The 23,150-nt window shown below is 38.1% G+C and overlaps 1 protein-coding gene and 1 pseudogene across 1 annotated transcript in view; both read right to left on the reverse strand.

Annotated features, from left to right (window-relative positions):
- Window positions 1-3,963: 3,963 nt before the first annotated feature.
- TAF15 (TATA-box binding protein associated factor 15) overlaps window positions 3,964-23,150 on the reverse strand; it is a 29,403-nt gene continuing 10,216 nt past the window's right edge. The window contains 12 exon segments of the mRNA XM_040455182.1: window positions 3,964-4,293; window positions 5,579-5,707; window positions 5,709-6,096; window positions 6,204-6,292; window positions 6,409-6,490; window positions 7,629-7,721; window positions 10,873-11,002; window positions 12,009-12,118; window positions 13,332-13,364; window positions 13,984-14,018; window positions 21,316-21,436; window positions 22,487-22,680. Of these exon segments, the coding sequence (XP_040311116.1) occupies window positions 4,254-4,293; window positions 5,579-5,707; window positions 5,709-6,096; window positions 6,204-6,292; window positions 6,409-6,490; window positions 7,629-7,721; window positions 10,873-11,002; window positions 12,009-12,118; window positions 13,332-13,364; window positions 13,984-14,018; window positions 21,316-21,436; window positions 22,487-22,680 (1,444 nt within the window). The 3' untranslated portion in view covers window positions 3,964-4,253.
- Window positions 22,985-23,148, reverse strand: LOC121017415 (uncharacterized; annotated as a pseudogene).

Genomic DNA, 23,150 nt, shown 5'->3' on the forward strand with positions numbered 1-23,150 from the left:
CTGGATTAGAATCCAGACTCTGCCACTTACTAGAGATGTGATCCTGGGCAAGTTGCTTAGCCTCTCAGTGCCTCTGTTCCTCACTGTACCCTCTGAAGCCCCTTTCAAGCAACAATCAAAATCACACCATTTATCTCTTCTCTGAAGTGTTTCCTATACCTCCTTGGTTCACAGCATTGTTGTGAGAATTAGTTAACACAGAGTGCTTGTTAACAGTGCCTGGCACATAGGAAGCCCCCAATAAATGTTAATCATCTGTTACCATCATTATCAGCATCTGCAACTATCCTTACCTCCAGAAACAACACAAGAGGCATTCTCCTGTTCTACTGTAAATCCTTCACCAGTGTTCTGGTCACCATTCCTTCAAGGGATTTGAACATCAATTATCCCCATTTCCTTGTACATAGTGTATAAACATGCTTATTTCTCACCCATCTTAAAAAATAACCTCCCACAAACCCACATCCCTGTCCAGATACTTCTTCTTACCTCAACCCCATCTCTAACCACCCTTCATAATCAAGATTTTTAGTTGTCCACATTACCTGTCTCCATTTCTCCAATATCTATTAGTCATCATCCCACTTCAGTTTGGGTTCAGAATTCAATGCTCTACCAAAATGGCTTTTGCTAAGGCAGTGGTCCTCAAAAGGGGCAATCATGCACCCCAAACTGTGTCCCCAAAGGACATTTGGCAGTGTCAGACATTCTGATGGTCACAACTGGGGGCCACACCTGGAGTCTCGTAGAAGCCAGGGATGCTGCTAAACATCCTGCAACAAAAAGGGCAACCCCCGATACCAAAGACTTCTCCAACCCAAATGTCAGTAGTCCCAAGGTTGAGACACCCTGTGCTAAGGTAATTTAGAGCCTCCATATTGCTAAATACGAGTGCTTTCTATATGCACTCTGTATAACTTGGCCTGGCTTGAGCACTTGACACCACCAGCTTCTCCCTCTTTAAAATCCATGCTTCCTTTGGGTTCCACCAACACCTCACTGGCCATTTCTAGTCTCTATTTCAGGATCCTCTTCTATGATCTCTTAAGTATTAGTATTTCTCAGGGTCCTATCCTAGGCTCTTCTCTCTATATATACTGTCTCCCCAAACCATTAAAATCAACTGAGGCTCTTATTAAATGGCCAGGCCGAAGAGATTTCATTGTTTTGGAATAGAACCCAGCATCCTTGTGTTTAAAAAAAAAATCCTTGCTAATTCTAATATAGAGCTTGGATGGTGAAGAACTACTCTAGACAGTCTTATTATATCCACTCAGCACTTTAATTACCATTTATATATTAGTGGCTCATTAATCTCAAATCTGTACCTATAATAGATTCATTCATTTAGCCAATATTCATTGAGTTACCTACTCTGTGCCTGACACTGTTCTAAGCACTGGGGTAGAACAGTCAACAACAGACAAGGTTCCCTACTCTCCTGGAGCTTATATTCTTTTTTTTTTTTTTTTTAACGTTTTATTTATTTTTGAGAGAGAGAGACAGAGCATGAATGGGGGAGGGGCAGAGAGAGAGGGAGACACAGAATCGGAAGCAGGCTCCAGGCTCTGAGCCATCAGCCCAGAGCCCGACGCGGGGCTCGAACTCACGGACCATGAGATCGTGACCTGAGCTGAAGTCGGCCGCTTAACCGACTGAGCCACCCAGGCGCCCCCTGGAGCTTATATTCTAATGAAGAGAGAAACTGACAACCACAAAAAGATCATTTCAAATAATGATAAATACTGTGATGACATTATAAGAGGTGATAGGAGTCACTGAGGAGAGGCAGTATTTTAGATAGAAGGCCAGGGAGGAAGGTGGAATCTGACCCAACATTGCAATGAAAAGGAATCAGCCATCTGAATATTTGAGGAAGGTGAATCCGAAACAAAGCATATAAAGATACTACAGCAAAAGCATATTGGTACCATGAAGAATTAACACCAATGTGGTTAAAGCAAGGTTAGTATGGATAAATGTTACACAATAAGGTTGGAGAGGGAGACAGAGGCCAGTTCATAAGCATTCCACAAGTCAGGGTAAGGAATTTATAGCCTACATGTAACAAAAGTCAATGGGGCACCTGGCTGGCTCAGTCATTAGAGCACGTGACTCTCAATCTAAGGGTCATAAGTTTAAGCCCCACGTTGGGTATGAAGCTTCCCTAAAATAAAAATAAGTCATTGAAAGCCTTTAAAAAGGCATGACATAGTCTGATGCACATCTTTACAGTATCATTTGGCTACTATGGGAAAAATAGACTTTACAGGAAAAAGAATGTATAGGAGAGAAAGTGATCTGGAAAGGGAATCAAAAGTTCTGTTTAGTCCCGTCAGAGTTACGAAAACAGAAAAGAAAGGAAAAGAAAAAAGTTCTGTTCAGTACATCTTAATAAAAAGGTCAAGTAGGAAGCTGAATATAATCCAGAGTGAAGGAAGGCAAGAGGTCAAGACTAGAGGCTTAAATTTGGTAATCATCAGTGTATTAGATGGTATTTAAAGCCACCGCCTGAATGAGTTCTTCCAGGATGAAAATGAGTGTAAGGTGAAAAGGAAAAAGTGATTCACAACAAGCTCTGAGAAACCTCCTACATCTGAAGGTCAGGCAGAGAAGCAGCAAAGGAAGCAGAAGTCAGTACAGAAAAAAAAAAATCAGCATGCATAATGTTGAATGCCAACTTTCTAAGCTGCAGATTTGCACAACCCAGCTACCTACTCATTTCCCCTAATCTTGCTCCCAAACCTGTTCCTTTCCCAGCGTTTTCTATTTAAATGAATAGCACATCTACCCAATCACCAGGCTAGAAACCTGGCTTCTCTCCCCATAATTTCTGACATCCAGCCAAATCCTGTTCAGTGTCCCTCCCTCATTTCTCAAATCAATTTAGTTATCTCCTCCTTGTCCAGTCACTATCTGAGCTCAGACCAATATCATCTCTCACCTGGCTTACCATTCTGTCTCCAGTCCAGCCTCTCCACAAGGCAGCCATCATCATCTTTCAGTTGATGCCACTCAGGTCAGGCTACTGCCCTGGTTAAAATCTTTTAATGACTCCCTATTTGGAGGCAGGGGAAAAATGAAATGCAAGAAGGACCTTCTCACCAAGCATGTTTACCTCTCCAGTCTTACCTTTTGCAGGGTCATCCTTGAACTCCTCCCTCTAATCACAATGTACTATATACAATTCTCAAATGCAGAGCCTGTTCTTCACTCTCTTAACTCCTGATTTGTTCATGTCATTAGTTTTCTGCTGGGAATACCTTTCCTCACCCAGCCTTCTTACTTAGCCAACTCCTACTCTTCCCTCAAGACTTACCAAGCCTTCTCGACTGTACATGACTGGATCATGTCCTTCCAACCAGCCTTCAAAGTACCTTGTACTTAATTCTTATTGGAGTACTTGTCAGACTGTATATTGTCTGTTTGCTTGAGGGGCAACTTATCTAGCATCTGGTGCAATGCCTTACCCCTGATAAGTGTAGGAGAAATAGTTCTTTAATGAATGCCAAGTAACATACCCAGCACACTGGTATCTTCACCCTGGCTTGTCATCAAATCCTTACTCTTCCTACATAACCCTTAGACTTCCACATTCCCAGCATCTAGAACACTGCCCTAAATAAATGGCTCACAGCTGTAAACTGCCATTAAAGTGACTGTATCAAAACCATCTGGTGAGCCTGATATAGATTCCTAGGTCTAGCTCCCCACACTTAACAAGTTTTGACCAAGTAGACCTGCGGTGAGGCCTAGAAATCTAATCTTGATAACCTCCTCGGGTAATTCTGACATGCAGTCATTCTTGCCAATTACTACTCTAAACAGAGCAGGAGCTCAGTATTGTTGAAAGTAACGTTTTAAGTTAATGAAACAGAATGAATTTCCTAATTCTTTAGGGTTACAGTCTGCTGTAACTGAATCCTGAGTGTGATAGAACAATGCACTAATGTACAAAAGTCCACAAAACAAGCAGCCTTTATTGCAGTAATACAAAACACTTTCCATTTTGGCAATATTTTACAACGCACTTAGCTTCAAGGGTTGGAAAGGAGAGGTGGAAAACTAAATGGGGAAATTTCAATGGACATTTCTAAAAGAAAAACTGTCCCAGCCCTCCCACCCAAATAAAAATCCAAATGTCACTTAATTTCACTACCCAAGAAGAGGCCACGAGGAAAGCAGCAGGCAAAACTCTGGCAATTTCACTATGGATCATGTCAGAGACAAAGGAACATTCAAAACAGTCATCAGTATGGTCGGTTGCGCTGATCATTTCTGTAGTCGTTTCTAGGAATGAAAAATAAAGAGCCAGACTAAATTCTAATTTTCTACCAAGGGGGAGCATCAGACACTTCCTCAGGGTGCTGGTGACTGGCATCAGCTTGACAATTTCTGTAAGAATGACACCATACCTAATTTATTTCTCTACTCCTAGAAGTGCTTAAAAATATCTAATTTATCAGCTTTAAGACCCACAAAGTTCCTGGAAGATTTTGCTATAACTGAGTCTTAAAAACTTTCCATCTACAGTAAGGACTCTAAACCGCTGTCAAGCACTCTTAACAGACGAGTGGCATAACAGAAAAAGGAAAGCACACATTTTCATGTAAGAATTCTGGGTCTGCCACTTACTATGTGACCTTGGAAAAGTTACACAACATTTCCTACTTCACAAAATGGGAAATACATCTACCTCATGGAGCTGAGGACTAAACTAAAGAATAGAAAGACACTTCCACAGGATTTGCTATACAGTAAGACATGTTCAATAGATAATTACTAGTATCTAACAATTATATAGCACTTACTGTGGGCCAGGAACTGTCATTACATGATCTAATACAACTCCATGAAGGAGGTATTACTGGCCCCATTTTATAGATGGGAATGCTAATGCTCCAAAGGGTTAAGTAACTTGCCTAACATCACACAGCTAGTAAGTGGTGAAGCCAGAATTTGAAACCAGAGACTTCTTATCTCTGAACTTCATGCTCTTAACCATATGCTATACTAATTCTCACTACCCTATACTGCATCTGGCATACAGATGCTTAGTATGATAATCGAAGTTGTTTTTCATCAACTTTTCTGCCTCTACACCATTCATGGGCACAACACACTCCCATCAGTACCATCAGGAATTTTCATCTGGAAAAGGGATTACCAGACTCTCCAGAGAAACAACTACAGGGTGGCGCGTGTCACATGTGATCTCAGAAAATGCCCCTATGAAAGGTGTGCTCCCCTCACTTAACATTAAGAACCTCTGATTTACATACAGTTTCAAATTACCTCTCAATCTCAATTAACTTTAGCCATGAGAAAATACCACAGCCATATACACACCCTCATACAAATATAGATTTATGAAACAATTTCCAAAACAAAATGAGTTTTAGAAATTTCTAAGCAAGAAAACTAAATGAATCTTCTCCATCCTAATTGAGAGTTTCCAATGAAAAATTCAAGTTCCAAACAACTGGACATTAAGAAAATGTGACAAAAAGGGCTCGGATCCTAAACCCTAGGAGCAGTAAAATAAAAAGATTAACAAGTACATTGTAATACTCACCTTCCTCCCATTTTGCCTCCATAGCCACCTCGGTCTCCTCCATAGCCACCACCACTCCTGTCTCCTCCATAGCCTCCACTTCGGTCTCCACCATAGCCACCGCCGCCACGGTCTCCTCCATAGCCCCCCCCCACTTCGATCTCCTCCATAGCCGCCTCGGTCTCCACCATAGCCGCCTCGGTCTCCACCATAGCCACCTCGGTCTCCGCCATAGCCACCTCCTCGGTCTCCTCCATAGCCTCCGCCTCGGTCTCCCCCATAGCCTCCGCCTCGGTCTCCTCCATAGCCGCCGCCTCGGTCCCCACCATAACCGCCGCCTCGGTCCCCACCATAGCCGCCCCCACTTCTGTCTCCACCATAGCCACCCCCACTTCTATCTCCTCCGTAGCCGCCGCCACCACTTCTGTCTCCTCCATAGCCACCTCCACTTCTGTCTGCACCATAGCCGCCTCGGTCTCCACCTCTTCCCCCACGACCTCTATAGCCCCTCTCTCCACCATAGCCTCTTCCTCGGAAATCTGCAAGGTAAAAATGCAAATCAGCAAGGCCAGCAAATAATGTAAAGCACCCTTAATGCTAGTCAGAAGATAAATGCCATGGAATTGCTGTTAAAAAGCTGACCCACCTCCTCCTGAGGGACGAGAATCCTCTGGTCTGGGCTCATTACACTGGTTGCAGGAATTCCTTCGAGCAAAGTTCATATTTCCACATGATCTGAGAAAGGAGGAAAATAAAAATGTTCAATAGTTTCCAATTGATTCAGAACCCCCTCTTGCATCCTCTGACCCCAATCCCAACCCTATTACTGACAAAATAAATGAGATACTTACGGATTAGGGCAAACCCAGTCCCCACTTTTGGGGTCTCCACCTCTCCCCTGAAAGCCTCCACGACCTCTGTATCCTCCACGGCCTGGGGGAAAGAGGAGTAGGGGAAAAAAACTAGCAGTAGACATTAATGAAACAGAGGAAAAGCCAGAGCAAGTACCCATCAATAACTGGGCAGCCACCCCCAAAATGAACCCCTTATGGTAGGACCCTGATTCTTTTCATTTGAGGCTTTATTTAGTAAATCCAAGAAACGTGGGAAAAGACCGCAAGCACATAATACAGTGCATTATTTAATGCACTAAAAAACTTCAAAGTCCACTTTCTATAATACCCTCCTTAGTCTGAGAATCTCAGTGACAAAGGCAGAGAAAACATATTCGAAATTTAAGAAATTAAACACAATAGAAATGAATTAAGGTGACGGCAACTGTATCAGGGAATTTATAAACTGGTCAGATTACCTAATTAAGTATCATTTAAGCAACTGTCTCCTGATCTCCATGTGAATAAAAAACTGCTACACAGCTTTCCAAAGGGATTTCTAGAACCTTCTTTCAACTACTTTCTTAGCTATTATGACACCTTATTTACCCAATCTCCTTTCAGTATCCACTCTCACTTTAAGATATAAGGAAAAAGATGGAGTGCCTGGGTGGCTCAGTTGGTTGGAGTGTCCAAGTCCTCATTTCAGCTCAGGTCATGATCCCAGGGTCGTGGGATTGAGCCCTGTGCTGAGCATGAAGCGAGCCTGTTTGGGATTCTCTCTCTCTCTCCCCGCTTCTCCCGTGTGCCTGCACCCTCTCTAATAAATAAAAATTTCTTTTAAAAGAATTACAAACTAAGGGGTGCCTGGGTGGCTCAGTTGGCTAAATGTCCGACTTGGGCTCAGACCATGATCTCACAGCTCATGGGTTCAAACCTCACGACAGGCTCTGTGCTGGGAGCTTGGAGGCTGAAGCTGTGTCTCCCTCTCTCTCTGCCCCTCCCCCGCTTGTGCTCGCTCTCTCTCTCTCTCTCTCTCTCTCTCTCTCAAAAATAAATATTTTAAAAAATAATAATTAAAAACTAAAATAAAATTTTTAAAAATTAAAAAAAAAAAGATTTAAGTAAAAAAACTTAGGGAGAGAAAGAAGTAGTAATTCACACAATAGAGACAGACAATGGACTCAAATTGAAACCCTCTGTACAATATCCAGGCCTGTGAGCAACAAGTATCTTACCTCGCCGCCCACCTCCACTTCCACCTCCTCTCATGAATTCAGGTCTTCTGGTAGCAAAGGACACTTTAATGATGTTGCCATGGAATTCTTTTCCTAAGAAAAAAAGAACATAATTTTAAAGAAGTGCTACTCCACATCTTACCTCTCAACAAAAATATAAAACTGTCTTGGAAACTTTTAGTTTCAGAGTATTAACAGACATATCCTCACAGAAATTCAAACACACTAGTATTCCAAAGAATCAAGGTAACAGTGTTAAAACATGATTATCATCTATTGAATAGAGCAGATCTGTCACTGGGACCCAGTTACTTTTTACTGAGTAAAAAACCCACATCTAATATTTTTTTTATGGAAAGAGCCAAATGCAAAACCTTGTGTGTAGTATGCTACCACTTCTTTTTTTTTTAATTTTTTTTTTTTTACATTTATTCATTTTTGAGAGACAGAGACAGAGCACAAGCGGGGGAGGGGCAGAGAGAGAGGGAGACACAGAATCTGAGGCAGGCTCCAGGCTCTGAGCTATCAGCACAGAGCCCGATGCAGGGCTCGAACTCACAAATCATGGGATCATGACCTGAGCCGAAGTCAGACGCTCAACCGACTGAGCCACACACAGGCGTCCCAACTACCACTTCTACTTTTTAAAGGGAATTAGTGTGTGGGTGTACACATATACATGTGTACACATAACTTTACAAATACACATACGCTATATATTCACTGCCTATTATGCCTCACTCTCAGCAGGGGAAAGATCACTGGGGATCAAAGGTGGAAAGAAAGCTCATTTTTCACTATACATTTCTGGTACAGTTTGAAACTTTTTTACCATATGCAAGAATTAGCTTTAAAAATAATACATGCAAAAAACTGCATACATATGTAATTACATACACGCACACATACATATATTCTGCAGCCTCACAGCCTTAGAGACAGGAATTAATCTTTTTATTTTGTATTAAACAAGAGAACTGACATATAAGGAAAAGGTACCCAAGGATTTTATAAAATGGTCAGAATTGCAGGAGCCTTAGCTCCCTGACCAAAGCACTCATCATTGCGGCTGGCAACTTTTCACAGTACCAGACAATATAATATAAGAAGCCACTCACAGATCAGTATTTTCAAAGCTGTAGAATGAATGAGCTGAACTATGGAGTTAGGTTTAAGAGGCTCATATGCCCTGTGGGCAACAGGCACAATAATTTTTGAATATGTATGAGCAAAAGAGATTGCTTTTTAATTCACCAAAACTATGGCAAACACAGAAAAGTGAGGAAAAATGGACCTAGCCTTCAATAGCAAGGTGCTAGTCCTGACAGATTAATGCAAAAAGGTAAACAATATTAAGGTGAGGACAGATAGAGAATCCAATCTCATTTTTGAAGAGGAAATGCAATTATGTTTTTCAAAGACACAGGTACAATAATCTCAGAAGTGGAAGGGACCTCAGGTGTCTGTCAATCTAATTAGCACGGTTAAGTCCTTTAGAGACAGTGGAGCCAGACTGCCTCAGTTTGAATCCTGACTCTGTCAATTATGCTATGATCCTGGAAATTATAGAGCTTCTTTGTGCTTTAGTTTCCACATCTATAAAATAATAATACAGGGTTTGTCTCATAGGGTTACTGTGAGGATCAAAATGAGGATCATGTAAAGCTTTTAGAATTATGCCTAGACTATAAACCACAGTTAACATGCAGTGTTACTTCTTATTAGGGTACAAAACAATGAATTTCTAATAACATGGGGAAATGACTATTAAAATGTTAAGTGAAAGAAGCATGAAACAAAACTACATTTGGAATATAATGATAAACTATTTTTAAAATACATTTTAAGAGTGGAAGGAAATGTAAGTAAAAAATATTAGTCAGGGGTGCCTGGGTGGCTCAGTTGGTTAACCGTCCGATTTCGGCTGAGGTCACAATCTCGCGGTTTGTGAGTTTGAGTCCCGTGTCGGGGGGTGCTGACATCTGACATCTGACATCTCAGAGTCTGGAGCCTGCTTTGGATTCTGTGTCTCCCTCTCTCTCTGCCCCTCCCCTGCTCATGCTCTGTCTCTCTCTGTCTCTCAAAAATAAATAAATGTTTGGGGCGCCTGGGTGGCGCAGTCGGTTGGGCGTCCGACTTCAGCCAGGTCACGATCTCGCGGTCCGTGAGTTCGAGCCCCGCGTCGGGCTCTGGGCTGATGGCTCAGAGCCTGGAGCCTGCTTCCGATTCTGTGTCTCCCTCTCTCTCTGCCCCTCCCCGTTCATGCTCTGTCTCTCTCTGTCCCAAAAATGAATAGACGTTGAAAAAAAAAATTTTTTTTAAATAAATAAATGTTTCTAAAAAATTTTTTAAATATATATTATCAGGGCACCTGAGCATCTGACTTTGGCTCAGGTCATGTTCTCACATTTCATGAGTTCCAGCCCTGTGTCAGGCTCTGTGCTGACAGCTCAGAGCCTGGAGCTTGCTTTGGATTCTGTGTCTCCCTCTCTCTCTCTGTCCCTCTCCTGTTTGCTCTCTGTCCCCCCCCCCCCGCTAAAAAAAAAAAAAAAAAATTAAAAAAAAAATTCTTTTTTAAATATTATCAACGGTTATCTCTGAATAGAAAGGACTGGATGCTTTACTGCTTTCTTCTACTTTCCCATAGTTTATTTTCAAGGGAAAAATGTCTTACTATTTCTTCCAAATATGTATTAACTTTATATTTGAAGGGAAATTAATCTAAATTTACAAACAACAGATTTAAGCAGGCCAACCCTCTAAATCTCCATCAGAGTGGCTTCAAGCACAAGGCATGATAATAAGGAAATATTTGAGACAAACAAGGAGAGAGCTCATCTACCTCATTTCTAAAGGTATATAAAAACTCTGGCCTGTTTTGTTTTTTTTTTGTTTGTTTTTTTAACATTTATTTATTTTTGGGACAGAGAGAGACAGAGCATGAACGGGGGAGGGGCAGAGAGAGAGGGAGACACAGAATCGGAAACAGGCTCCAGGCTCTGAGCCATCAGCCCAGAGCCCGACGCGGGGCTCGAACTCACGGACCGCGAGATCGTGACCTGGCTGAAGTCGGACGCTTAACCGACTGCGCCACCCAGGCGCCCCTACTCTGGCCTGTTTTTTTAATAGAATACCCACAAAAGTAAACATGAAAATAACCAGTCTACCAGAATATAGTTTGACTTCAAGACTGGACAACATTTATCCAAACTGCATATTGAAACTGTATGAATGAGGTATATACCATCAAACCAGTCAATGGCTGCCTTAGCTGAAGGAGGGTCATCGAATGACACTGTTGCCTCTCCTTTGGGCTTCCCTGTGTCCTTGTCTGTATACAGATTTATCATTGGTTTTCCAGTCTTCTTATTTGTCTGAGAAACAAACAAGTTGGTATTAGTGTTTTAAGAAAAAGTGATCATAAACCAGATAAAGATTTTTTAAAAAGGAATTCACATATACATACTACAAATACTATGTACCTAATATAAAAATGAGGTTATCTATAGGTTCTGAAAAGGAAAATTCTCTTAAGATACATTAAGTAAAACCCAAGCTATGAAAACAATACATAATATACTGTTTTATCTATGTATAATTTCTTTAAACCCACACAAAAAATGTAGATAATGCTTCAGGTAAATATGTACCTTATAAAACATTTAAAAAAAGGTCAGAAAGAATGTACACAAGGCAAATTTAACAGACTGCCACTAATGTATACACACTGAAGCTGGCTGGGATGGGAGTGGAAGACAAAGAATGTTTACTCTTCAGAACTGTGTGAATGTTTTACATGTCATGAGTAAAAAATTTCTTAAGAAATTTTAACTCCCAAAGAAAGAAAAAACATGAGTATTACACAGAAACCAAACAAGAACAATTGCAAACTGATTTCAGGCAACTGCTACAATCTACTAACACTACTCTAACTGCTGCTTTCTAGTTGAAAACATGAAAATTACATGCATGAAACAAACAGTACACAAGACACAAGTAAACAATGAATAACATAGTTATGGAATAAAGCATTATATATTGGGCTAATGTACAGCTCGGTTCGCATATATTGGCATTTCAGAATCCATAAAATGTTCTCACAATCTCATTTCGTTCTCACAATTTTAGGACCTAGGCAGAGACTATTTTTAGAGCCCAAGATTGAAAGCTAAAGCTGTGGCAGGCTGTGGAAAGATAAACACAAGGAATAAAATTTTCATGTATTTAGCAAATTTAGCAAAAGGCCTACAGACACGGGTGAGCATGTGTATAAGGGAATTTTAAGAAACAAACCTTGGGCTTACAACGTAATCTATGTATCTTAACTAGAATTTGTTAATAATTATGAGATTTTCAACATAAGCTATACTTTCTACTCACCTTAATAATTCCTATTTGCTTAAAGAACTCCCCTACTTGATCTGTAGACACACCCTCCCCAAGTCCTTGCACAAAGATTGTGTTGTTATCTGAATTATCAGATTCTGAATCTAAGGGGAAAAAAATTATGGTTAATTTTACATATCCTTGGTTTTACTGCATCCTGTTTAGTAATCAAGAGCAATAACTAATTGTCCAATATTCAACTGTTTCTATGACCAAAAGGAAAAAGAACCACTATACAAAAAAATCTTTTATCAACAGGCAAAGTGGTCACCAGTTTTTTGGTAGCAGGTCAATTCTTACAACTAAACTGCAGTTAAAGTGGATCAAGTCCACACTATGTGAAATACAGACCAATTAAGCGAGATCTTAGAAATCTTGCTCTTTAGATTCAGATACAAGCCTAAGTTCATGAAGAGATGAAGAAAGTTAGTATAAATCAGCATTCCTTTCTTTGGAGAGCTTTAACTCTTTATAGCTAATCAATACTTGTAAGGCTCTCTAGTAGAAAATTCTCCAAATCTGACACTTTGGAGTTCCAAGCAAGGCAACCACAACTGCTAGTTTCTTGTCCATTGCAATAAACTTTGTAGATACCAGAGCGTAAGGGCACCTTGACACACACCTTACCTTACACGCACACTTTTGGATTAATACAACAAAGTAAGAAAGGAGTACAAAAATTCGTCCATCAAGGGATAATTCAGAAATTGCCTTCCATATAAAATACTTTGGCATCTTAATAAAAACAAAAGTTCTGATTTCAATATATATTAAAAGTTTTTGCCTCAAATAGATTTTTAATAACTAAATCATAACTCCCAAAAGGCTGCAGGTGGCCTTGAATTTCATTCAAAAATAAAAGCTACATGAAATGGGTGACTTCTGCCTAGAGTAAGACAATTCTCTCAGGTAGGAACTTCGGTTTCTTAAGCCCACTCGGCAGACTACCAATCCAATGCAGTATTTTCTTAAACATAGTTTTTCTACTTCTAATTCCCCAATAACACCAACTCTCTCGTCTGACATGTAGTATTTAAATAAATGTTAATTAGCAATAAAAAATCAAGTTTTTTCTTCACAAAAGAAAAAGCAGAACATGGGAAACCACAAACACAGCAATTTTCCCCAGCAAACTTTCCAATCAATTTCCCTGAAGTTTTCTTTCTGGTATATTTTTAGAAGTGAAGCTCCCCAATTCCGGAAGCACTGTCAAATTAAATCTTCCTCCTGTCTTAACTCCTCCAACTTTTTTTCCTTGAAAAATTGGAAAACTAACAGTCTCTTAATGGCAAAGTCACAAACTACCATAAACCTTACCAGCATCTGGTCTGGGTCCATAATCCCTGTGACCTAAGGGAAAAGAAAAGAAAAAGAAAAAAAAAGCTATTTAAAGCAACTCATTAGAAATCATGAAAAAATAGTAATAAAAACCAAGGCATGAAAAGTCAAAACTTCCAAAATCCTTGAAAGTCAACCATCACAGATTTACAAAGTAAATATATAAATTAAGTTTTATTAAGTTTAAGAAATCAAGATGAAAGTCACTATTTCCTTAAACTTGTCCCAGACAGTACCCGCCACTTTGGCATTATGCTAGTTACCACTTTTGTTAAGCTCTGGTTGTGAAGGCTGATTGGAAAACCCTAATAATTTAAAAACACCATGTCAGCTACCTTTATTAAAAAATGTATTGTCAAAATCCACTGAAAGTCTCATTCATTGGTCACCACAGACTCTTTCATGCAAATTCACTGCGTAGAAACCCACTGGACTGTTTGAGATCAACTTTGACTTTTTAATGTTTTCTTTGACATATATATATGTATATATATTTAATTTTTTTAAAGCACACAACACACACCAGCCTCAACAGAGTAAGAAAGGGCTTAGACTGCGTCTGCGGGATATTGGTGGCTTTTAGATTTATATAGCATTTCCACTGAAACATTTTGGGATACTCAGCACTTACCACCAAAATTTTTGAAGCCACCGCGGTCACCACCACTGCAGAGGAAAAATTGAAGAAATGATTTCTTCCTTAAGTCTCTAATGTGCTGAGCCCTGGGCTCAATCTACACTTAACTGTCATAAGTAGAGCGCCTAGGGAAACAGTAGCACCTCTAACTTTCCAGTAAATTCTATTTCATAGACTCCAAAATGTTTTCACCTAAGTGTTTTCCCAAGAATCTATTTCCACAAGGGTTCCTTTTCAAGTTTACTACAGAATGTATCTAATCTACTTTTAAAATCTTCCCAACCCCACGCCAAAGGGATTCTATTCATATCATAATTTAAATGCTGGAGGCACAGAATGAAGAATGATAAACTAGAGCAAACATTCTTTCCAAGGGGATATTTTTTAAAATATGAGAATAAAGGAAAAAGACTGGAAGAACAATATAAAGCTAGGTTAAGATTTTGATAGCAGAATAGGTGAGGTAAAAACTTTAGTATGTTCTACTGTGAAACCAAATTATGGGTTTTATGAGATTAAAAAAAGGTATAAATATACACAAAAGTGAGCCTGAAAGTAGTCTTAAAAAATCTCAAATCATTCAGAAATCTGATAAAATGAGCACTAAAAGAAAGCATAACTTAAAACGGCCCTCCTATACCCAATATAATATACTAGATCTCCTCATATCAGAGCTACTGAGATTCATGCTGCCAAATGCTCTGTAACACCAATCAGTAGACCAGATCAGAGACAGAATGCAACATACTCCAATATCCCAGCTACCTACAAGAAAATGACTCTATCTGGCATATTTCCGCTACCAGATAAGTCAATAGTCCTTGTGTTTATAAATTTATATAAAAAAATCAAGACACTGTCTAAATACTCATACATTAAAAGCTTTTCTCTTGACTGAAGTAACCCTCTAGAATTCATGTGCTGTCATGGAAATAAAAACACCCAGTTTTCAGATGGTGATATCTAATATTCTACTACAATTAATCTTCTACTATAATCCAAAAAATTAACCCAATACACTAACGTCTCTTCACTGCTTAAAGCCTCTCCTGTAATACCAACACGGCCCCTTCTAGTCTCTAGGTAGATGGCTTTTCTGAGCCATCCTGAAAAAATCACCCCAACTAAATGAGAAAGCATTCTTCTTTTATAAATCTCTTCTGCTACCTTGATATAAAAAATATCCCCTTGCAACCAGTTTAGTATAGACACATGCATCTTGATCTGCTATTAATTTTACTTGTTTTCCAGGAAAACCATAAAAAAAAATAAGGCTATTTCAAGGCTATACAGACAATATAAAGCTCTAGTCTTTTATATACATATAGCTTCCCATTGAGTCTCTAAAGACCCCTCTTTCAGAACAGTACCCAAGCTCTCCCTACACTTCTAAACGACCTGTGTATCACCACTTAACTCTTTTAAGAAAGGAGAGCCAACAGAGTATAAACTGCCAAAAATCTTATTATTAGACACCAAAATATCTCTGGTTTCTTCAAAGATGATCATGAGAACTCAAAAAAAATTTTAAAAAGTGAGGAATGAACTAGTGAAAATATCAAGCCCATATTACTGTCAGGAAGTTAAAGTCCCCAAGATAAAGTAGATTCTTTAAATAGGAAATTTTCAAGTAAGTGCTAGAAGAGACCCCTTTTAATTATTTTGCAGTCATGTTAATATTAACCAAATACCAAACTGTTCATCTGGCCACAGTGGAAAGAAATTCTGCAACTGTATACATCAGCTAATTCCTGTCATTTCTATTCTGGCCAGCAACATAACTTTGAACAATAAAAAAAGCAATATCACTGCAAAATAGAAGTGCTATAAAACAAGTGACCTTTGGGCACCTGGGTGGCCCGGTCAGTCAAGCAACTGACTTCAACTCAGGTCATGATCTTATGGTTTGTGAGTTTGAGCCCCGCATCAGGCTCTCTGCTGTCAACAGAGCCTGCTTCAGACCCTCTGACCTCCTCTCTCTCTCAAAACTAAATAAAACATTAAAAAAGTGATATTTGAATAGGTTTATTATTTCCTGTTTCTCCAGAGAATGACATTTTAACTTAAGTCACATATACTGAGCATTTCCTTTGAAAATACAGCAGCTGCTTAAGATTTCAACACAATGGCCATAAATATGAAAACACCATAATCCGTTTGAGAAAGTACTAGTCTTCAAACTAAGAGACTCAGGATATAGTCTTTACTATCACTGATCAATCTTGAAAAATTAGACAAATCCGTAATTCTCCTAGGCTTCAGTATCCTCCTTCACAAAATAAGAGTTTTTACATCCTTGCTGCTACTCAAAGGGTGTTCCAGGGAAGAACAGTACAGGCAGAGCCTGGGAACATCTTAGAAGAGCAGCATCTCAGGCCTCACCTCATACCTACTGAATTATAATCTGCATTTTAATAAGATCCACAAGGAATTCACATGTAAAGTTTGAGAAGCACCAGTCTAGATGATCTAGAACTCTAGGTGAAGCTTTCTTTCAAGTTCAAATGTTTCAATCATTTTTCTCTTCACTTATTAAGAAATTTCATATTAACATATTCTATTACAATCCCTTATAAAGAAATTTATTATATTAAATATACTAAATAAACCTCAAATAGCACTAGAAGATGGGCCTGTGGTTAAGAATCTTTCAAACCTGTAGTCAAGTTTCAAGTCCCTTTTCCATATACTAAGTTAAGGCTTCACTAACCAATTAGGCCAATGAAGTTATGTGAAAATCTAAGCCAAGATGTTACCACAACAATTTTTCTTCCCAGAAAAAGCAGCAAACTTGTACACATAAAGAATTCCTAAAGTAAAGATATATTAAGGTGAAGTAGTAGAGGTATTTAATGTAGAGTTTACACACTCAAATTTATGGCTGAGCCCCCTGCATAAGAAAACCAACTGTATATTCTTGACTCAACTACAGAAATTGTCCCAAGTTCAAAACCACAATGAGCAGCCTACCCTAAGGTAGACTCTGAGGGTTCTTCCATTGTTACGGTATTACATATTTAGAGAAAATGGTCATTTAATTTCAGATGCTAGTCAAGAAAAAGTTCTTTAACAGAATCTCTACTCCAAATCTTTAATTTAAAAAAAATCTAGGGGCGCCCGGGTGGCTCAGTCAAACGTCCGACTTTGACTCAGATCATGATCTCGCAGTCCATGAGTTCAAGCCCCACCTCAGGCTCTGTGCTGACAGCTCAGAGCCTGAAGCCTGCTTCAGATTCTGTGTTTCCCTTTCTGTCTGCCCCTCCCCCACTCACACACTGTGTGTCTCTCTCTCAAAAATAAACATTAAAAAAAAAAATCTAAATATATCTATTCAAAGACTTAAACAGCCAAAAAGTAAAAGGACAATACAGAAAATTCTGTTCCCAGAAAATCCATGATCTAGAGAGAAAAAGGGACTTAGCTAAAATTTTTAAAAGATCAGTTAAAAACAAACAAACAAAAAAAACAACCACTGTGCTTATACTTTCATAGTAGTAAATCCAAAATACAATTTTTTAGGTGTGAAGAAGACTAACACTAATTCCAAATGTAAATGATTGGATGGATTTAAATACCATTCTCAACACTACATATATTTATGTTTTATTTCCTCCCATATCTTGTATTATGTGGTAAAAAGACTCTCTGGATTCAACATTTACCCACATTTCAGAAAGCCAATATATCTATCATTCTAGAGCTACACTGTCCAATACAGTATTCAATAGCCACCTGTGGCTAATAATCATTTGAAATGTGGACAGTCTAAACTGAAATGTAAATATAAAAAAAATAAACATTTAGATGCACTCTAAATATAAAAATACAAAATGGATTTCAAAGTCTTAGTATGAAAAAAGCAATGTATAACCTCCATAATTTTTGTACTGATTACATGATAAAATATTTTGGGTATGTTAGATTAAGTAAAATATATTATTAAAATTAATTACACCTGCTTACATTCTTTTAACATGCCTACTAAAAAATTTTAAATTACACAGGGCACCTGGATGGCTCAGTCAGTTAAGCGTCCAACTCCTGATTTCAGGTCAGGTCATGATATCATGATCCGTGAGATCAAGCCCCATGCCAGGCTCTGCGCTGATAGTGCAGAGCTGGCTTGAGATTCTCTCTCTCTCAAAATAAATAAACTTAAAAAAATTACATATGTGGCTCACATTTGTGACCCATATTACATTTCAATTGGGCAGTGCTTTTCTAGACTATCACCTGAACATTTTAAAGGGAACTAATCAAAAATTCCTGTAAGACACTCAAAATTCAAGATGACTTTTGTTTTTTTTTTAAGCTTAAGATATTAAAGCCTGAAAAGAGTTACTTAATTTGATGACTTAATCATGAAAAATGGCAATCTATAAAGTTCTGGCAATTTTGCAATGCATTCATCACAATGCTGAAGTTAAAAACACATAGAGATCTTACAGCCATAAGCTTCTAGTCCACTAAGTGATCAATTTTAAATGACAATTAGATATTCATTCTTTTTTTTTTGCTGCAACTGCTTTTTCAAGAAAAACACTGTTTCCTATAGTCCCTATAATTTTCACACATTTTCTTTCATATTTGGAAAGCTGACAGCTTTTTTGGTTTGTATTCTTCCTCTAGCCAAGCAATCATACAACCTGAGTCTAAGAATACCCCATCCTTTACAACATATCCCACACTCACCCACAAACCATGCCCCTTCTTCTTTAAATATAAACCTAACTAATGCCAGATATTCTTCAAACAGCTCTGAAAGGATTGTATTTTCAACCTTGATGTAATTTTTTTAAGTAAGATGATTAGAAACACAAATGGGAGTGTTGATGACGACTAACAAAAAATGTTTGGATATTTTTGGTACTTAAATATAAAACCAAGTGTGAAAAAAAAATCCTGAAACTGGGCATTTTTACTCTAATTCAAAATACTTTATCCCGGGGCGCCTGGGTGGCGCAGTCGGTTAAGCGTCCGACTTCAGCCAGGTCACGATCTCGCGGTCCTTGAGTTCGAGCCCCGCGTCGGGCTCTGGGCTGATGGCTCAGAGCCTGGAGCCTGTTTCCGATTCTGTGTCTCCCTCTCTCTCTGCCCCTCCCCCGTTCATTCTCTGTCTCTCTCTGTCCCAAAAATAAATAAACATTGAAAAAAAAATAAAATAAAATAAAAAAATACTTTATCCCTATAAATAAGCTAAAAAGCACATCTTGAGCAAGATATTGTAACACATGAAAATCACATGAACTTCAAATTTCCATATCCGTACATGAAGTTTTACTGGAACACAACCATGTTTATTTATATATTGTCTAGGGCAGCTTTGGTGCTACAAGGGCAGAGGTAAGCAGTTACAACAGAAACCATATGGCCCAAAAAGCCTAAAATATTTACTACGTGGCCTTTCATATAAAAAATTTACTAACCCAATACAAAGAATAATCATCATCCACGTGGATTTCTAAAAAAGGCCCTTCATGAACATGCCATCTACTGGCTTGGGGGGGGGGGGGTATAGGTAACAACTGGACAAGACCCCCTCCCCCAATCCTACAATAAACTAGATCAGTATCATTTTACCTAAGATATAGTGGGCTTCTACATAAGATACTGTATGAAGAGATTCTAAGCCTAAATACAATTTGAAAATCAAAAACTTAGTTCATGATCAAGTCTGGATGAAAAATTATACTGAAATATGTTGCCAAGGAAATTATAAAGGTGATTAAAAATAGGACTCTCAAGTTGGTTATGGTATGGAGCTTCCCTTTTCTATTAAGAGGTTCATTCAAGGCCCTTTCAAATCTCTGATTCTAAGATGAGTCATCTCTCAAAGATGAAAATGTATTTTTAAAGACTTCCCTACCTTCCTCCTCCTGAAAAGTGGGATTCTACCATTTTCAGACACTGTCATAGTTTAATAATTTATAGCATACAGCTTCCTTATGAAGAAAATTAAACCTATGATATCCTGCAAAACATGTAGCATTCCAAAGAAGCCAATTATCTAAAACATATTAGCTGGAAAATTAAATATACCTGTTGGTTATCTTGTTTGGGATTCTGTTTGAGGTGAAAGGGAGGCTATTAGGTAGAAAGTAAGCACCATGTCACTTAACACTGTTCACTTACATCCACATGATGGCAGGCTGCTCACTTTGATAATGAAGAGCACACAAGAACATATTTGTATATTGTAAACTGACTTTGGTTATCAATCAAAAGACTTAATATTCAGTCTTATAAACGTTTACCAAGTAAGTTTAGGCTTTAGTTTTTCCATAATATCAATACACTGAATACTAAACACAGAGAAATACAAGTCAGTGACCAAACTCCTGGCTCACTTGAAGAAATAACAATGCTGTATGTTTCTCAGGTCAGCTGAGGGGACAGACAGTCCCTAAGATGCAAAAGAGTGAACTGGTACTGATATATTATTAAGTGTCAGTTAACAGGCTACTAACAATTTCAATTCCCAAAGAACACAGTTATCTTTTAAGGCCTGTGTACTTTACACATGAATTTGCAACCTGAAAACCTCATCTGAGTGTCCTCAACAAATGTCAGTTATTTTTTCATTCTTGTTTTTAGGGCCAAAGTGCCAAATTTATAGATATATTTAAAAGTAATTTTAAAACCAACTTCATAACATATACCAAAATTAAATACCAAAACCTGATAAAACTAGCAATAGGGAAAAGGGAAGCTGGAAAAGAAAAGCTGAATTTACAAGTCTTCTTTTCCACAGCTTAGTCTGAACAAAATACATAATGACAGGGAATGCTGCACTAATTATTCCAATAATTATTTACTAAAGAAGGGAGACCAAATAGTTTAATTACAAAAATCTTTCTCATTTGCCAACCCCACATTTATATTCTATCACCTAATATTTTCTCTTCCCAAGGGGATTCAAGATTAAGGAACAGCTTCTCTGCACTCCAATCTAAAATTAACTTACCTTTTATTTTTTACATATATTATACTTGGATTTCCCAGAGTCATCATTTAAAGGAGTTTAGACTCTATAGCTCTGGCAGGAAAAACATATTAAGTGGTTTAATCACAACCAAAATGGGAATGTTCTCCACTGGTGTTTAATATACACCACATAAACGAACTACTAACACAGCCTATCCTCAGGTAATTTATGTGACATCTGAAGACTGAAAATCAATTTTGAATTTCTGCCTTCTTCTCTAAAACATAATCTACTTAAGCCTCTTAAATCAGATGCTGGAATCAAACCAGCTAAGTAAAGCCACAAAAATTTTAAAAAATTAAAGAGAGAAGGAATGTAGGCACCTATACCTAAATACTTACCTTGATCCTGTCATAGGACCTCTTCCATCCTTGTCATATCCCCCACGCCCTCTACCTCCTCCCTGTGACCCGCCATATCCTCTATTATCTTCTCCATACCTACTCACATCACGACGGTCATCTACAAAAAAATAATAATAATAATATACACATGAATAAATAACCATGGGTCATTTCTGACAAAGGCTTCCCATAACATAATCTTGAATGGCTCTTTAGGTTATACATTATATTCTTTGGAATATGGCACATATATACAGAATTCAAATGCAAGCCATCAAAAAAACATCTGGAATTAAATGTGTTTGGGAATTGTATCTGTGTCAAATTCCGTCCTGCTACGTAGTCAGATAACAAAATGGTGACATGGATATCACCACTTGATGTGATGGTGATGAGGAATAGCTAAAGTGCAACATTAGGTACAGAATCTTAATAAATTAGATGAAAAGCATAACCCTAATCTTAAAAAGTTATTTCTTCACCTCAAAAATACTTAAATGTAAATCAAGCAGGGACAAGAAATAACGATTTTAAAACTGAGACATATTCAGTGAATATGTTCACTGAAGATATTCAGTGAATAAGCTTCCACTTTTACTCATTCGCTTATTTATTCAATTATTCAACAAATATTTATTAAGCACTTACTATGAACCAGGCTCTATAGTAGGTAATGAAGGTACAAATGAGTAAGACAGGACTTGTGCCCTTGAAACATGGGACAAATTCCTAAATATCAGTGGTATAGTCTAAGTGCTACAGGAAAACAAGTCAAAGAAGGGCTGGTCCTTCTTAGATGAGGTGAGAGAAGGTTAATTACTGGTGATTAGTTTCTCTATATCAGGTATACCTGATAGGTAGTTTCTCTATATCAGGTATACCACCACTACCAAAACAATGGTAGCAGCAACACTGTCAAATGATCAAAGTTAACTGACACAACAAAGGAAATTCAGGTAATCAATCATCAAAAAGTCATATGACCATTTGGGAGTTTCTGAGAAATTCAGAAATGGAAATCCAATAAACTAGTTTTAATGGCCATAAGAAAGAAGAACATATATTCAAGGTCTCTCTGAATTTATACAAACAACTAAAATCCTGTAGGTCTTTTAATCCAGAACTCAATGTAATTCTGAGAGGAAAAAAGAAAAATAATATATCATACCTTGTGTGTGGTGGCTGTAATTCTCTCTTTGTGAATGATAGGACTGCTGGTTTTGATTATAGGAATCATGTTGCTGACCATAATTTGACTGCTCATCATATGAACCTTGATGTTGATCATAGCCTGACTGCTGGTCATACGAATCTTGTTGACCATAGTCTGACTGGTCATACGGAGGTGCTCTTCCACCTTGGCTAAACAGAAATCAAGAATTGGAAATTTATAGAAGGATTATGTTCACTGTAGCAAGTTGACTGAGACTGACAGAAGGGACCTGACCAGCTAGACCTCAACCATATTTAATACTACTTTCTGATGCAAAGGATTTAGTTCTTTTATCTACAAAATCTCTTTATCACCAGTGGAATGGCCTTCAAACCAATTGCACTATCACTGAAGAAATCCCACATTATGAGGAAAACCACATGCACCTCTGAAAACACTGGTAAAGCAAAAAATCACTATGCCTCTTACCATCTCCTTGAATTTAAAAAAATTAAAGGTGCCACAAAGTACAGTAATATGTCTCTAACAAATATATCACAAGTGCTGAGTCCTTTTAACAGTTACACTAAAAAGCTCTGTCATTTAACAACGTTATCTCATAATATTTGGGGGACTATTCTCTTCACTTGATCTTAGCCAAAAGGCCGAGAAGCGATGG

This window comes from Herpailurus yagouaroundi, unplaced genomic scaffold (genome assembly GCF_014898765.1).
Source record: "Herpailurus yagouaroundi ecotype Mexico unplaced genomic scaffold, PumYag 215, whole genome shotgun sequence".
NCBI classification, from domain to species: domain Eukaryota; kingdom Metazoa; phylum Chordata; class Mammalia; order Carnivora; family Felidae; genus Herpailurus; species Herpailurus yagouaroundi.